We start from the raw sequence: 18,215 nt of genomic DNA on the forward strand, positions 1-18,215 counted from the left end.
TACAGATAAAAGGTATTTTATTGAGTGGAATGACATTTTCCATTATGTGAAAAAAAAAAAAAAACACATTTACATCATGCGCTGACGTGGTTTTCGTTGGTTAGTTGAACACAAAATTGATTGGTAGCTATCAGATGAACGTCAGATGTTCAGAATGTTCTGTCTGTACAGTAAACACGTGGCTGGAGGCGGTTTCCTGTTGGCTACACATTTACTGTACTGACACAAAAATTAGGCATCTATGTCTTCATCCAACTCCGAAATGTTACACACACACACACACACACACACACACACACACACACACACACACACACACACACCATCACACACCTCTGAAATGCGAAACCTTGGTCTTTGCACAGTAGCACCACAACCTGCAGGTGAGGTCATGCATGACCTCATCTCCCCCTGAGGAATCCTGATATGAAACACGCTCCCACTGGGTGTGAAACACCTACAGTGATCTATGCGACCTGTCATTACGGAGATGAGGGCAAACATCAATAGGGACTCAGAACCAGGACGTACTGGATGTGCTCTGTAGTATTGAGATAACCCACACCTCTCACTCTCTGACACCCGGTTCTTATTCGTGGAGAAAGAGCAGGGAGACGCGGGTCTACATGTAGCATCGGCTCCATCCAATGAGAGGAGACAAAAAGAGGCGAGCGTGGCAGATCACACACACACACACACACACAAAAAAGCACAATAATGAATCCCAGTGTTCTTCCTAACGGCGTGATTCCCCCCGAGGTGATCCAGGCTCACAGCAGAGGAATAAAGTAGGATGGACACTGCGTCCCCCTGCCCTCGATCTCTATCTCCCACCCGTCTTGTGTGGCATGGCTGTGCATTTACACGGAAATGCAGATTGTAGTTAAAAGAAATCGATAAAAATCGCATTATTAACTGACGACAGGAGCTGACAAAGCCTCATGATGCGTATGTATGTCGGGGCGCACACACGCGCACACACACACACACACACACACACACGCACGCACGCGCGCACGCGCACGTCTTTCAGCCAGAGAACGCCGCTTTGCAAAAGTTTGACTCGGGCGACACCTTGGTGAGCTCGCAATGCACACGTCCGTCCGAGAGGCGGCGTGAATGGAAAGTGATTTATGATAAGTCTCCTTCAAAAAGGGGGTCTGAGCCACGTCGCACCACGCGGGGAGTCTGAAAGAAAATCTCGTCTACTTGACCTCCGAAATCCTTGAAAAAAAACCAACAAAAAAAAACGCAGAAGAACACGACTATCTGAACGGTAATAATTCATACGCTCAAAGGAGTCAGAATCTAAACCGGGCTACACTATTATTACTCTTCAGCAGCGCTCACGGTCTCCCGCAACACATTGTTGGATTAAGGGGCATTGTAAGGGTATTTTTTTTCCCCTTTCAGCGAGCTGTAAGCCGCGAATCCTGGCACAGAGCCGTTATCCAATAAAGGCTTTGTGGGGAGCTCAAACTCAACTTGTATCGTCTGCGATGGCGCTGCTGTAAACACACACACACACACACACACACACACACACACACACACACACACACACACACACACACACACACACACACACACACAGACAAAGACGGCGTGGATCCACAGTGAGACGCTGCATGCATTGAGAGAGAAGAGTGCGTGACGATGTTGCCTTCTTGTATAACCCCCGGTTTACACAGGGTTTTTTTTTCCAAAAGGGACGTCCAACTTTGAACCGGTTCAACCGCAGTAAACAAGACACACCGCAGGAGCTGCCGCGGCGGCGCCGGAGGCGTGTTCACGACAAATGTCCAGCGGGATCAACAAGACTCAAGTCTCCATCTGTGGCAACTAACCTTTCCTGCCCCACTTCCTACACGTTTCACCCTTTCTGTTAAGGGCCCAGTCCCCACGCCCGTGCCCTACGCCATCTTCTCCCCACGCCCAACGCCACGTCACGTCTTCAGCGGTGCCACGGGCGCCGGCGTGACCGCCGCCCCCTTCAGTGTCCGGTTGGCGGGGAGCGGCGGGGGGCTCCAGTCCGGCTGGTAGAAGTGGATGTCAAACGTCCGCGCCCACTTGGCAAAGACCCGCTTCTCGGTGATGAAGCGGTGGTGGCTGCCGCGCCGGCCGCGCTCGTGGGAGATGTACATGGCGCACTCGTCCGGCCCGCGGGGCTCGTAGTAGTGGTAGGGGACCGAGTGGTGCTGAGGCTCCCTGCGGCGGCGGAGAGAGGGGGAGACGAGAGACGGTTGGCATTCAGGAAAACACTTTGAAGGCACTGGACGTTAATGTGCTTTTGGTTTGTGTGGTGAAGGAGAGGGGGGAGGGGGCGCTGATGATTCGATTCCTTGTCTTAGCAGGGGGGCGCGCAGACGAACCGAGCTGATTTTAATTACTTGGATGCCCCCTGCAGCTTAAGAATAACAATCGGAATGAATGAAAGTAAACGCCGTCAACTTTTTTGAGCAAAAACAATAGCTCGAAACAAACGGAGTCACGTTTCACACAGGAAACTATCAGTTATTATATGGATGACCTCTGTCACAATAAGCAGGGGTCACTGATATAATATAAACATCAGGTGGTCTTTTCTGCAGTAAACAACACTGAGCTCGACATCCTTCGATACCGAAGTTTAACTCTCTCAGCACATTGTCCTCTAGTGTCTTTTTATTTTTTGTTTGTCTGTTTGGTTTTATTTGGTCATAAAAAAACCCAACCCACACGTAACAAATATTCATATATTTAAAAGAAAAAGCTCATCATTTATTCCGCTGCAACAGATGGACATGCAAGAGGAGATGAGGCAATAAGTAAATAATAATAACAACAATTTTAAAAGGATATAAAACAAAAAGTGTTTTGCATAAAATTGAAGCGTGAAAAAAACCCGAACAAAACTAAATGTTAAAATAACTTATTTCCATCGTTGGAGTTCCTGACTTTCCAAAATCCCGTTCTGTGCCTCTGTGACATTACTGACTAAAAATCATGACATGCATATTTCATCATAGAAAATATAATCGCAGTATAATTATGAAATGATGCTAAAATATTAAATTTCATTCACCCCTCTCACCTCTTCTCATTAGGAGAAACATTTTTATACCCGTTTTGTTTGAAAAATAATAAATTCTTTAAAACTTTAAACTAAACTTTAAAAAAAGGTTTAAAACCATTAACAGAAGAGGAATTAGTGGGCATGAAATAGTTTTACAGGAAAGTAAAATGTTAAAACTAAACCAAAGATATGTGGGCATGCGTATGGGGGCATTACTGCCAGCGAAGTGAAGGCTTTAGCATTTCATTTTTCCATAAGGTTGTCGCTTAATTTCGACAATATGTGGCTTTTGATTGCAAAAGGCAACGCTAATGATGATGCTAATGGCTCCGACAGCGTAATTCACCTCCCGTAATGTGTAACTACTTGGTTTTATTCATCTGAATTAATGTTATGATAATGGAACAAGACAATTTGGGTCCTTGAATTGTGTTAATCTTAATTTCGGTTCATATTTCTTTGTCCTCCGAGCAGATATACGCTGTTCACACATCAGTCAAAAGTGATTTCTCAGATGCTGTGCTGTAATATTAATTAAGCGTTTCTTTCTCTGAATTGTATATGCATACAAATGAACATTTAGCTTCGTATATCATTCACAATAAGGTTGAGGTGTATGGCCAGTCCACATACTGTACCTCAGGACTTGGATTGTATCGTCTGCTGTAAACAAATTTATCTCACTATCAAGATAATAGAATTGTATTTTATCCTCACTTAAAGGTGACATATAATGCTCATATTCAGGTTCATACTTTTAATTCGGGTGACCACTTGAAAAGGTTCACATGATCTAATGCTAAGAAAAGGCATCAGTGTTCTCACACTTCCCATTCCTGCAACTCTTTCCACCTTCTGTCTAAAACGCCTGGATTTCTTTTAGCCCCGCCTCCCGCTATACCCTAGTCGGCTCTGATTGGCCAGCTGGCCCAGTCTGTTGTGAATGGGCAACCGATTTCAAAATTGTGTAGGAAATGTCACGCCCCTTCACCAGAGGAGATTCTCAGATTGCAGGAGGCGCTACCCCCAAAAGAGTCCAACTGTGACATCACAGTGGGAGGGTAATCTGAACCAGTTGTTCAGAGTCAGGCTGTAGGGTTATTCAGCTCACAAAAAAAACAACAGGGTGGTCTTTTTTCACAGTTTGTGGGCCTGCAGGCTCCACAGATACACACATTTATGTGCACAAACACTGAAAAAGGGATTTTTGTATAATATGTCGCCTTTAAAATGCTTCAATAACATGAAATAAATGAGAATGTGAAGCCCTGCAATAAGGCACAAGCACATTTTTGTTTCAAGACAAGTTGTGCACGGTTTTGTTCTCCACTTCTATTCTTTTAGTCTTCAAATCATATTTTCTTGAACGTTTGGGAACAGTGATCATCCGCCATTGGCTCGCACTGGAGACAATTCCTTTTGTTTCTTTCTTTGTCCAAATGTCAAGCACACACGCTTTGGATTTTTGGCTCAGCTTTCAGTCAGAAACATCGTTCAGTGATGCAAGATTCATGTCACGTCGCCCTCGAGTCTCTCTGCACATATTGAGTGAAATACAAAAAAGGCAGAAGTGTCACAAAAGTACCTTGATACTGTGTCCCTGCATTTCTCTTTTATAAAGTGCAGTGATTCAGGCTGGAGATACGGAGAGCCACTGAATTAAAATGTAAAAACTGATTTGGTAGTCTGTAAGGAATCATTAGCAACACAGTTTCTTTCATGCGAGTCATATTTTTTCAAAATGTTTTTAAATGAAAGGAAAGGACGGTGCTCTAAAAGAAAAGAAAAATGTGAGCACCAGCAACATGAAGCGGCATCGTTATAGCACGGGAAACTATTCCTTTGAAGCTAAGACAGATGAAGGAAGCGGGGAAGAGAAAAAAGAGGAACAGAGAAAAGAGGAAGCGGGCATCAAAACTCATATTTTATCCATATAGCTCAGATTAAATAACTGTTGCTGCATCGTTTACGTTCACTGGTTATTTATTAATGCTCCGGCTGCACCGATAAACCCTTCATGTCAATAAAGCATATTGGACGCGAGGTTAAAGAGCGATGGGATTTTGATTTCTCATTTGGATCGCATCCAGTTGAAGTCTACAGACTTCACTTTTCCTGAGAACTAAAAATGGATTTGAGTATCATCTTACGCCAACGACTGGAAACAATGAAGTGGCATTCGCTCTTCATTATCATCAAGGTTGACTTTGTGCGGAAAAAAACAGAGTGAAAAAAAAAACAAAATGTAAAAAACAGAGCCAGGTATGAAGCTAAAACAAAGACTGAACATTTTACAGTCTGTTCATAGAGAGAAATCTAATAAGGTTTGTTCCTTGTTCAATAAAAATGGGTTTGCTGAGACGGATGAAACGTGAGCTGTGATTCAAACCATTTAACTCCACTAATGAGGCAGGAGCCTCGGTTGCTCGGAGCGAGATGGAGGCAGGACAGATTACGAATCCCATGGTTCTGTGCATTTCTGTAATATATATATATATATATATATATATATATATATTCATTATACATGCACCAACGGTGCCAGGTCGTGTTTTAAAACGGGGGAGAAAACTTGGGATAGATATTGTGTACATAATTGGTGGGGCTCTGCGGGTCCGTCCCCCAGGACAAATAAATAAATTGTAATTTACAAAATACTCTTCCTGCATTTCTACACCGCCTACAGTATGGCCTCTTGGATGAAAGTCAAGAAACAGCCACTGGCGCTGGTCTAGAGGAGTTGGATTGAGGGTGCGATGATGAAAGCGGGATGCTTTAAAAACTGGGCGCAACAAGACAGGAGATTATTATTGGTGATTTCATTTTTGAAATTTTATTTATAAAAACATGATGTAGCCCAAAATAGCATTGGGTCCAAGGCTACTAGACGATTGTCAAGGTCCAACAAGGACAAACTATAATATACTGTACTATATATACTATACTATGTTATTATAGTATACTTATATAAACTAAATCGTTTTGCAACCCATCCAAATATGATTTAGATATTTGAACCTGGTTAAACAATGTCAAACGTGAGGGTTGATGTTCTCAGTACTCACAGAGCATCTTAAGTCTAACACACATTTTTATTAGTAATAGTTTCAGTTTTAGTTATTGTTAAGTTATAAAGTTACAGTTTGTGTTGTTTGTGCATATCATTTTGTGTTATGGCATCCACTGCAATTAATTTATCAATGACCTAAAGTTTCATTGCAGCATCACCAAAGAAAGTCTCTTCTGACAATGACGACATGTAGAGAAAGTTTATTTTGGTCATTTTCACTACTCACTGAAAATTTGGCGGAATTTTTATAATATTTCACTTTGGGATCAAAGCTCACAGGTTGAAAAAAAAAATTTGGGGGGATAATAACTGCAATGTCGAAGGTTTATGGTGCACTTCCAATTTCAAACAAATGAAATCAGTGGAAAACATATTTCACATCCAGGCAGTTTATTTCACCTTCGTTGGACACAAGTTCATGTGGGTTTTCAACAAAAGTCAATGTACAGTACTTATTGCCAATTGTTACTTTCCTCTTCAAATTTCAGTAAGAATTTTCTGCAAAAAACATGTTTAGCCAGACCACGAGTAGAGAAATGAAGCCACCAGTTATGTGTCTTTTAGTTGCCTGATGTGTAAGATCTTCTCACTTCTTCATTTTAAGGGATTATCTGTTCATTTTTTTTTTGTGAGCTGCTGCACTGAAACCCAAAATTGGTTTAGTCGTCTAAAAAAAACAGGGACATGGAGATATTCTGTGTGTATCGAGTGCACTGACCTGAAAGAGTGAGTCAGCTGGGTGTCAGAGGGAGTCGGCCTCTTTAACATCTAAGCAGAATCAGCAACGGAGTGGACGTGTTAACCGGATGGAAATTATTTTTAAACAGCCCCCTTTTCAAAGAGGATTCATAATAGGCGTCGTCTATTTGGGGTTCCAGTTCGTAGGTCGGATCCTCTGAAACCTGCATTTCTGTGTACTGAATCATTCCAGACTACATCAGGACAAAAAGGACCGTCTCATTCCGAATAAGAAAAACAAAAAAGGGAAAAACATGCTGCTACACAGCAACAAAATCAAACACAATCAAACCAAAATGGCGCACAAAGAGCGAGGAGACAAAGGGGAGGATGATGGATTTCCACAAGCTTAAAGCTACAGTGTGCAATATTTAGAAGAACTTTGAATTGAATTGAATATATTGTCCATTACCATGTGTTCATATATGAATAATCACCTGCAACAAAGAATATATATTTAACTCTGAATGAGTTAAATATAGTTACGTGAGGTGGACCCGACCTGCGCGTGAGTCGCCATGTTGGCTACGTCGCGTTGAATACGTCGCATTCGCCTTGAATTTTCAGCGGTGACAGAAACTGGAAATGGAGTCAGCGGTGCGCCACCAATAAGTGTCCCCTGTCTGGTGCTCGGTTGGTTGCGGTTTGCAACTTTACCGCCAGAAAATTACAAAGATTACACACTGGACCTTTAAGTAGCGTCGCAGGGAATTAGACCAGACGAGCTGACTTTTCCTGATGACCTGACTCCACCCTCCGGGTTCTTGTGAGAAACGATATGAGGGAACAAAAGTTGCTTCCTTTCAAATGAAAATTTGTGTGAAATTTCCCATTCGTCATGTGGGACGCCAGGATGAAAACGTCACCACTTGCCTTATCCTTGACGTTTCACCGAATTGTGTACGGACTCACTTCTACTAAACAGTCAACGGGCAATTTAAGCATTTCATAAAAAACATCTCCATCCGGCCACGCTGACATTTTATTTATCAGCTGCCAGAATATGTTTAGTTTTAATATTTCTTATCGGGGCGGCTGCGCTGTGCCTCTATGAATTAGTATGTCTCCACTTGAAGCGAACTGCCCGCGGCTCTGCTCTAAAGACTCCCCGTGATGGCGCTCGTTGATTGAGCTGATGATGATGTTTTTTTTCAATCCATTCAGCTCCACTGTCTCACCTGCAGAAGTCGGGGGCGACCATGCCGTAGACATTGATCCTATCGCACAGCTCCAGGGCGATGGTCATAGTGAACCAGCCGGTGCTCAGCCAGGAGTTAGATATCCTCCTGCGGAGGAGGGAGGAGGGAGGAGGGAGGAGGAGGGGAGATGGAGAGAGAAAAGACAGTTAGATGGATTTCATGTGGGGGAGACCACAGGGGTGACAACTCTACTGTACCATATTCAATTTCTTCTTTCGAATGTGATTAACTGTGATAGATAATCAGAAAATCTCACGTCGGCGTACCACGGCAGAATAAAGATTCATCTAAATCCAGAGGTTCGATATTTCCTGGGCTGCCAGATCATTCAAATTCCCTCACAGCTTCATTAAAATACAGATCCATCCTACATATCGACCGATACAAATGAACCCTGTCGAATAATCAAACGCTTAATCACAAAATAGCCTCGGCCTGCATGTAGTGCAGATTGTTGAAAATGACATCAGCTTCGACTGCTGCAACGATCGGCCTGCTTTTCACACGGCAGCTCTTTTTCTCCCTTTTTCAGTAAAGATCTTAGACATGCACTTATGAAAGAAATATGAAATGTAGTTGACGCTGCATTAAAAAATCTCTCTAACTCTAAATGTCCATCAGAGTGGCGCGTCTCATAGGGTTCTTGTCGGTTGGAAAAAAAAGAAGAAAAAAAAAGCCCTCCAGTCACTTCCATGCATTTTTTAGAATTCCTTGTTGGTTTTGAACAAATGTAATGTTGTGAAATGTGCACAGCTTCTGAACGGGCCACAGATCAACCCTCCGTCTACAGTGGGAAGGAAGTGAAACTAAAGCAGCTCAAACTTTTGTCACGATTTCCTTCGACGGCAAAATAAACATTTCCCTCTGAAAGTCGGAGGACGTTCTGAAATATTCTCATCACACAGCGTGACATGTTTACAGGGGTATCTTTCTGAGTACTCCATCACACTGCAGCATAGAGTTTGAGGAACTATTGGAAAACTCTTTTTAATTAAAGGGGCAGCAAGCGATTCTAAAGCAATACACGGTCACCTTCCCACCGTCCTCTAGCTGTCGTGTTTGTGTGTGGGCCGGGAAAAAAAAAATCTGGGTTTAGGGCTCAGCCCAGGCTCTGTAAATCCAGCAAAAAAAAAATAAAAAAATGGTGCGGACCGCACCACACATCACCTTTAACCGACACCTTAGGAGACGTGCTAGCGTATGACGCTACGACTCAGGGATTTTGGCCTAGTGGTTAGCACGTCGGTCTGAGAGAGACAAGTTAACCCCCAAATTGCTTACTGCCCCTTTAACTACCTCACATTTGGTTTGATTTTAGTATTAAAAGGAGCATTTAGCTCAAACCGTCAGCGTGCGCGACAGCTCGCGTGCGCGACAGCTCGCGTGCGCGACAGCTCGCGTGGCCCACGGACTCAAAGTCTGGTGTCCGCGGTGCAGTCGCGACGGAAACCTTTGTGTCGCCGACCTCCGGCTCGTTGGCCTGCAGCAGCCATAATCGCTGCCAGTCCTCTGGCTTAGCTGCTGTGGTCCAGAGCACTTTTGGAACAATCCAATATTCATTAATTCAATTTGTAAATGAGTTGCTGTGGGGGAAGAAGAAGAAAAAAAAGAAAAAAGAAGCAACACAACTGTTCTCGTTTCAGCCCATGCAGTGTGAAAATAATCAAATAAGAGCTGATGCAACACGTTCACGACGCGAAAAAACCTTGGGCAGCGATTGATTTGAATCTTTCAGCTGAAATCGCGCCCCGGCGAGCATCTCGTTACGCTTCCCCTGCCGCGCAGCCGAAGCCTCCTCACGACCGGGATTGTGGCCGGTGACCGGTAAACGTGTTCACGCACCAGTTATCAGGCGCACTTTGGAGATACGAGATGCACGATGAACTCAGGTAACCCCCTGCGACCTTTATTCTGATTGGTCCAGCAGGGTCAAGAGCTCGCAACGTTGCATTCTGCCAACAGCGATCCGCTCACTACATGGAAGGGTTCATGGAAAAAAACCAAAAAGTGTCTGTGTAGGAGGAGAATAAAATCAATAAAGCACGGCGATTATATTAAATCATTTATCATCATGAAATTCCCTCATTCAATAATTAAAGATGTGGTCCTGCCACGGGGCAGTTCTCTGACACCAGTAAATCACTGCCACATTAATTTAGTAATGTTAGTAAAAGTTTGACCTACATATTGTATTTTAATCTTCAGAGGCTCTGAGTCGACAACGAGCTGGGACACAGAGAGAAAACTTTCAGATTGTTAAACTTTCTATGTCAAATGGCAGAAATAATACATGTTGATGAGGCAGAGGAAAAGCATACGGATATGAACATATTGTTTAACTAATTCCGTTCTTTCTGCAATTCATTACCTTCGCCGAGGAGGTTATGTCGTCACCCCAGTCCGTTTGATCAACAGCGTCCGTAGGGTTCGTCCTCTGGGAACCAGATTTCACGCATGGCCGGCCGTTGCTGACACACTTGAGTCTCGACCAACTGGCAGACCGGCATCCACAGTGCTACCGTGGCGAAACCCTCACCCCTTCCGACTACTTCGCAATCGTTGTTTTCCTTCGGTTTTTTCGTACTCCCGGGACGCGTCGGCGCGCATTTCTAAAAAATGGTGAGACTCCTCGACCCCGCTGCGTTCAGAGGGCAGAGCCGCGGCGGCGGCGGCGGCGGCTGGGAGTTTTTCTAACGCAGAGAAAACAAAAAAAACCCCGGGCCCTGATCAGAGACGTCTTGACAAGAACGAGCAGGCGGGCGCCTCGACACCGCGCTCGCCTCCCGTTGACGAGAGTGACACGTTCGGAGTACAGGGGGTTCACCTGCTCGTTTGAAAAAGGTGTTCAGACTTTCTTTGTCTTATTTCCTCGCAGAGCGAGAGAGCGAGAGCAGTAGAGACACATATCAGGCAAAAATATATATATATATATATATATATAATATATTTATATCCTGAAATAAAAGGCCTGTATAGCGTTTGTGTTGTGAACATTTCCCCCGCTCGGGGATGGTGGAATAGAAGCTCAGGAAACTGACGCGGATGTTACCCGACTGATGAAAGGATTTCAGTGTAATCGGGGAAAAATATACTTCGCTGTGTTGCGCTGGCAAAGCTTCGTGTTCGCACCTTCGTTTCTGTATTTTCAGCCACGCTGCAATATTGGGCTGTCTAACCGTTTTGGTCCAAAGAGAAAATATCCGGGGGTGGGGGAAAAAAAGGTAGGGATAGGTTTCCACGAGGTTTTTTATATTTGAACGTGTTCCAAAATGTTTCACCCGTGAAACATCTACTCAAAAACCCAACATGCATACATTCTTTTTCGACCAAGACGACATTCGAGCCCGGAAGGAAACAACAGACCCGAGAGAACGGCATCAAGCGCAAATCATCATCAGTGATCTCGATGCAAATGCAATGTTGGACGTGTTGACACGTAGACCTGAGACTAGAGCTGCAACAGGGAATCGATTCATCATTAAAGTAATGGGTAACTAAAATTAATCGCCAACTATTTTGATAATCAATACATTAGTTCGAGTAGTTTTTATGAAGAAAAAGTCCAAATTGAATGTGAATATTCTTCTGGTTTTTTTTCATGGCGTTTTATGGACCAAACCACGAATCGGTCAGTCGAGAAAACAATCGACAGATTAATGGATTATGAAAATAGTGGTCAGTTGCAGCTCTACCTGCGACCTGCAGCAGTAGAACAGGACCCTACCTGGACAGAAGAGAGTCCCGACGATGGTCCCGGGTCGTTTCTTGCTTACTGGGACGTGAGTGGACACAAAAAGCTCCCTGGTTATCTCCTGATTCTTCACCGACCACTACGATGTCAACAGGTCAAATTCAGGATGGAGCGATGAATCAACCCGTCCTCCTCCTCCTCCTCCTTCTCCTCTTCCGACCTTTAATGCAACATCACGTCCGCAGCGGAAATGTGTCCACAAACGTTGGGATGCTGCTGTTCTTTTCTTTTTTTTTACTGTTGCTCCCCCCCCATCCCTGGATCGATCACTCTGCGCCGGCTAAGTGACAGCTGTGATGAATTAGTGACGGTGCACTTTTGTGCGTGCGACTCTCATCTTTATTGCAGTCTGTTCGTGACGCGGCAAACAACAGCGTCGGCCCAAAGTGATGCTATCGCGGGCTGACGCACAGACCTCTCACTTTCATTTAATGAAGACGGGACCCAGGTTTTCTGGAACATGTTGATTTGCGATATGCAAATACATCCGCTGGGCTTCAATATGACAACACAGCCGTTCCTCAAACACAGACACACACACACACACACACACACACACACACACACATACAAAGACACACACACACACACAGATACAAAGACACACACACAAACACACACACACACACACACACACACACATACAAAGACACACACACACACACATACAAAGACACACACACACACAGACACAAAGACAAACACACAAACACACACAGACACACACATACAAAGACACACACACACACACACACACACAAAGACACACACACACACACACACACACACACACACACACACATACAAAGACACACATACAAAGACACATACACACACACAGATACAAAGACACACACACAAACACACACACACACACACACACACACACATACACACACAGACACAAAGACACACACACACAAAGACACAAACACACACACGCCTACACATACACACACAGACACACACACACACACACACACACACACACACAAAGACACACACGCCCACACATACACACACAGACACACACACAAAGACACATGCACACACACACACACACACACACACACACATGCCGCGCGCACACACGCACACACACACACACACACACACATAAACACACTCACAAAGACACATGCACACACACACACACACACACACACACACACACACATGCCGCGCGCACACATGCACACACACACACACACATGCACACACACACACACACACAAACACACGCACGCACGCCGCGCACACACACACGCAGTCTTTGCAAATTGGAAAACTTTCAATGTTCCGAGCACAGTGTTTTTTGTCGTCCAGCAATCAGCGGTGGATGTGCCGGGGTCTTAGTCAGGAGGCAATGCAGCTAATCTCACATAAGAAGTATTCTTCATATCCTTGTTTATGAACATGCTGGTGAATAATGCGGTGTGAAATGTCAAGCTCCGAGCTTCAGCGGCTTGCCTTTGAGGAGCGGCGAAAGCCAGCTGTGAGTAGGCAGACGGATTTCTCCCCGCTGAAGGAGAACAGAGCCGCTTTCCTCCTGTTTGCACAGTTTGGTTCTGTAAATCGAGCTAAAGTGTCCGTTACATGAGCGGTTTGATTGTGCGATTATTTTCAGGAAAACTATTCAAACAAGTCGTCTTTAAGATGTCCTTTTTCTCTACAGAAGGAAATAGCGTATATTAACGTACAGTAACACCTCCAGCACTTGATCAAATGAGTCGAGACCTTTTCATTTTCATAGTTTTAAGTAGAAAAAGAAGCAGCTGATTAAAGAAGACGGTGTTTCTGAGTGTTTATTAGAACGGTTGTTATACGACTGCTGGGAGCTAAAGGTCACACGAACGCGTGATTATTGTTAATAATTGCAGCTGAAACCCCTGTTCTCTATTAATGTTAAAACAAATTAACAAAAAACTAAAATCTCATTTTCCAACACCACTGACGCCAAGGGAACCTTAATGGCGCAACATTTCAACAACAAGCTGGTCCCCACGCGTGCAACACTTTTAAGTGTCCCCCGGAAACACTTCCGTTTCGATGCGGCCCGTTTGCAGCGCTTTTTTTCTTCATGTGTTGTGTTGCGGTGTTTGCAAGCGCGTCTTCTTTATCGCAAATTGTTCATTGTTTTTTCCTGAGTTGCAGTGCTGTGACTTCTCAGGGCCACGGAACAGTTGATCTTTTTGACCTTTTTTCTCAGACCTTTAGTCTGCCGAGGCTTCGTCTTTGCATCGGTCAAGTTTAATTTTCCAAAAGCAGGTGGACGTGTTGTTTATGGGACGTCTGACCATCGGGGGCCTGCAGCCCACACATTTTCCCCTTACAGCCAACCATACCACAACAGTGCATCACAGTTGGTCTGTTAGTGATCATCATAAAGCATCATGGAAACATAACGCACCGAATAGAAGGGGGGGGGGGGGGGGGGGGGGGCTAATTTGCCTCTAATCACCAGCTGAAGCTCATTCCCGACTTGGCAATTTAAACCAGACGATGCAGAGGAGGTACCTGTTTTTCCGCCGCTCCTCTGCCGCTGTGATTGAAATGGGCGGCTGTGGCATCGTCCCCTCACCATCTTAATTACCTGCGCTGGAATGGCATAACCCATAATTACAATTACAGGCTCGCGAGGTTGTCGACCACGGCGGTTGATCACCCAGAAGCGGCGCCAGTGGAGCGTCGCTCCGTCACCGGGTCCTTGAAGACAATGGTGATCGATTTGAGATCAGAGGTAAAATATTGCCATTCGCCTAAGGCACAGCACACGTCGCATGATGACAGCTTCTTTTACTCTGTTTTTTCTCCTTCAAACGTTAAGATCCCGTGCGCCGCGGAGCAGAAATGACTGGAAGCCGCTTGCTCACTGTAAACATTTGCCATGACTGTAGGTTCAGATTCTGGAGGATGGATTGTCTGAGCCGTCCACCAAATCCTCTACTCTGCACCCCCCCCAAGAGTGTGTGTGTGTGTGTGTGTGTGTGTGTGTGTGTGTGTGTGTGTGTGTGTGTGTGGTGTTTTCATTGGGCGTCAATTATTGTGCGACCCAGAACTCAGTTTGGACTCATTCAATTCAAAACTCTCTCTCGTTTACCTTGAGAGAAGACGCTTGTTACTATTTCATGTTCATCACCGACCTTGAAAACCTTCTCCGTGCAAGAGGCAAACTATTTCACTTCACCCTCACATTTTCATGAAATCCAGGTTTACCCATATCTTTCCTTTTGGGGCCATACGACCACCGTTTGCACTTTTATCACCGAGAGTTTGTGTCCGGACACTGATTTCACGTGAGGTATTTACATAAATAATAAATAGCTGCCTGAAAGATTTAAGATCCATTATCCATTATTTTGAGAATTTACCAATTATGGTTGAAATATCACTCTCTTTTGTGAAGTTGAAGAGTCAGTCGATGCTGTATTGTCACGGGGCATCTTCATGGAGCTTTATCTAGCTCTCTATACGTAGGGCAGACTTTACTGTCTTACACTCGAAGACCTGTTGTATGTTCCTCCTTCTTGGAACCAAGAGAAGAAACTATATCCATACAAAACACCAGAGGCTGAGCAGGGATGGTTCGAGTGCTCAAACAGCAGTTCACAAATTATCGAAAATACATGTACGTATTTCCAAGAGCTCCAAAGAGGAGAAAGCTTTCACGACTTGGAGAAAACCAGTCGTGGGTTAGATGGCGCAGGGGCCCCATCTAACCCAGTCCTCACAATAACTCACGTTCTTTTGAGTCCGCTCGCTGCATTTTGCAAAGACATTCAAATATTATCTCTAAGTTAAAAAACACCACGAAGGGTGAACTGATACGAATGATGCACTGTATTTCTCCTATTTGTAGATCAGGTGATATGAAGAAAAGAATCTGTAAATATGAAACATGTATATATAAGAACCAATGACTCAGATGAACATGACCATATATGGAACTGGTCAGGTGATCGGTTCATTGGTCGGTGACCACCTCACCTGTCTTTGCCGGTCTCCTTCTTGAAGAGCTCGTCGAACTGCAACATCTTCTGCCAGGAGATGATGTAGACCTTGAGCTTGGGCAGCACCTGGTTCATCAGCCGCAGGTTGTTGTACACCAGGCCCTTCCCGTCGCGCCTCATGTAGCTGCTGGGGCCCCAGAAGACGAACACGGCGTCCTGGCTGGCGTTGAGCAGCTCGTGGCGGCTCCGCAGCACCCGCTGCATGCTGGAGTGGGCGATGACGCGCAGGGAGGTGCGGCGGCCGACGTCGCGGCCGTAGCCCCTGGCGGTCGGCGCGTCGTTCATGCGGATGACGCACTCGGCCCGGTCGATCTCCTCGCCCCTGCCGCCGCCGACCAGGTGGCCGGAGCTGGTCACCAGGGCGCAGGTCTGGCAGTGCATCCTCAGAGGCTGAGTGAAGGAGAGAAACACGAATGGGAAAAACTTCAATATAACCACTGTGCATGCAAATATTTGGCCTCCTCCTCCTCCCTGGCGGCGGCGGCGGTGGCGGCGGCGGCGGCGCTGCTACCGGGAGAGTTTATTCACGTTAGTTTTGCATCGCAAAAAAAGTCTACAAACTTAGCTTTTTTTTCTTCAGATGGTTAAAACGGCTGTGAAAGTTCTGTTCCAGCCCGGCTCGTACGGAAGAGGCAGAGGCAGACAGAAATGCACACCTAGAGGGAACGTTGGGTAGAAAAAAAGAAGGAAGCTTCGCTGTGCGTTTGAGGCGGAAAACGCTCTGCTGACGAATGGGTAGCGACGGAGCCCCTCGGGTCTGTGTAGCTTGTCATATTGCCTTGTGATCGGTAGAAGCCCTGGGGTCCTACAACAGAATTCACCTTAAATCGGGCTCGCGCTCGACACGCGACAGAGGAGGAGCGCGCGCGCGGGGCCTTTACCTCCAGAGCTCCCGCACTTCCGCAGGAAGTTCAAGTTGGGTTTGTTTACGCCTTCCCGGGTAAAAACTGTCGAGCGTGAAAATCCCAGGAGACGTCACGGGCGACCCTGATGTTTGATGTGAACATTTACTGAAGCGCCCGAGCTTGATTCCATACTCTGCACTGCTGCCACGTGATTGGCCGATTGGATCATTGCATAAAGTAGGCATTTTCAGTAAAGTGCTCGGCGAGAGTATTTCATATAAACCCATGAACGACAACACTAGGGCTGCAACTAGAGATTTTTTTTCATCCTCGATGAGTCCGTCGATTATTTGCTCGATCAAAGCGATTAGTTGTTTGGTCCATGAAGTGTCATAAAATGTTGAACGATGTTGACCGTGTTTCCAAAAACCCCAACATGGTGTTTTGTTTTGTCCACACACCAAAGATATTCAGAGGAGCAAAGAAATTAGAAAATATTCACATGTAAGAAGCTGAAATCAGAGAATTTTGACTTTTATTTTCATAAAAAGGAATCGATTATCAAAATAGTTGGCGATTTATTTAGTAATCGATTACTGATCGATTAATCGATTAACTGTTGCAGCTCTAGATACGACTGATGAAAACATAGTACAAAACCATTAAGTAATACTTCAATAAAAATGTGATTTCGTTTTCTTAACCTGTAAGAAACTTGTTGTCATACTGGTGATTGGAAACAAATCAGCACTGAATCAATTCATATCAAATCTAAAATAAAAAAAACTGCCACAGCCACAAAGATAAATGACAAAACAAAACACGTCAAAGATCGTCAAATGACGGAAACTACAACTGCAACAGTATTGTTCATTGACTAGTCAATTGTTGAGCAAAAACGCCCCAAAATCTTCTGGTTCCACCTTCTCCTTGTTGGATATTTGCATGTTTTCAGACTTCTATGACAGTAAATGTAATACTTTTTGAGTTTAAGCTGTTTGGTTGGACGACGCAACCCTTCAGAATATGTCAATAACTGACAGGTTTAGATCAGATGGATCTAAACAGTAGAGTCATATTCATGGCTGCTGTTGTTAAAGATCCACTCGACTGCATTGGAGGTCGCACATCCGTACATGCAAGTTGTCGTTCATTAATGCGTGTGGCCCCTTTTTTTCCAGCACGCTCATGTGGGAGGCTGTGCACATGCACATAAATCTTTAACACAGACCTATTTGCCTTGAGCTAAACTGCTCTATGTGTTGGCGGTGTCTGTCTGTGTGTGTGTGTGTGTGTGTGTGTGTGTGTGTGTGTGTGTGTTAGACTGCAGCACATGTACTTGGTGTGTGTGTGTGTGTGTGTGTGTGTGTGTGTGTGTTAGACTGCAGCACATGTACTTGGTATGTGTGTGTGTGTGTGTATGTGTGTGTGTGTGTTAGACTGCAGCACATGTACTTGGTATGTGTGTGTGTGTGTGTGTGTGTGTGTGTGTGTTAGACTGCAGCACATGTACTTGGTATGTGTGCATGTGGGTGTGCCTGGGATTT

At 44.9% G+C, this 18,215-nt stretch overlaps 1 protein-coding gene across 1 annotated transcript in view; it reads right to left on the reverse strand.

Moving 5' to 3' along the window:
- The window catches only part of st6galnac5a (ST6 (alpha-N-acetyl-neuraminyl-2,3-beta-galactosyl-1,3)-N-acetylgalactosaminide alpha-2,6-sialyltransferase 5a), a 41,563-nt gene continuing 23,348 nt past the window's right edge, over positions 1–18,215 (reverse strand). The window contains exons 3-5 of the mRNA XM_047332247.1: positions 15,801–16,213; positions 8,042–8,149; positions 1–2,208 (exon numbers count right to left, since the gene is read on the reverse strand). Coding sequence (XP_047188203.1) covers positions 1,947–2,208; positions 8,042–8,149; positions 15,801–16,213 — 783 coding nt within the window. The 3' untranslated portion in view covers positions 1–1,946. The remainder of the gene's footprint in view (positions 2,209–8,041; positions 8,150–15,800; positions 16,214–18,215) is intronic.

Source organism: Scophthalmus maximus, chromosome 5, assembly GCF_022379125.1.
Source record: "Scophthalmus maximus strain ysfricsl-2021 chromosome 5, ASM2237912v1, whole genome shotgun sequence".
NCBI classification, from domain to species: domain Eukaryota; kingdom Metazoa; phylum Chordata; class Actinopteri; order Pleuronectiformes; family Scophthalmidae; genus Scophthalmus; species Scophthalmus maximus.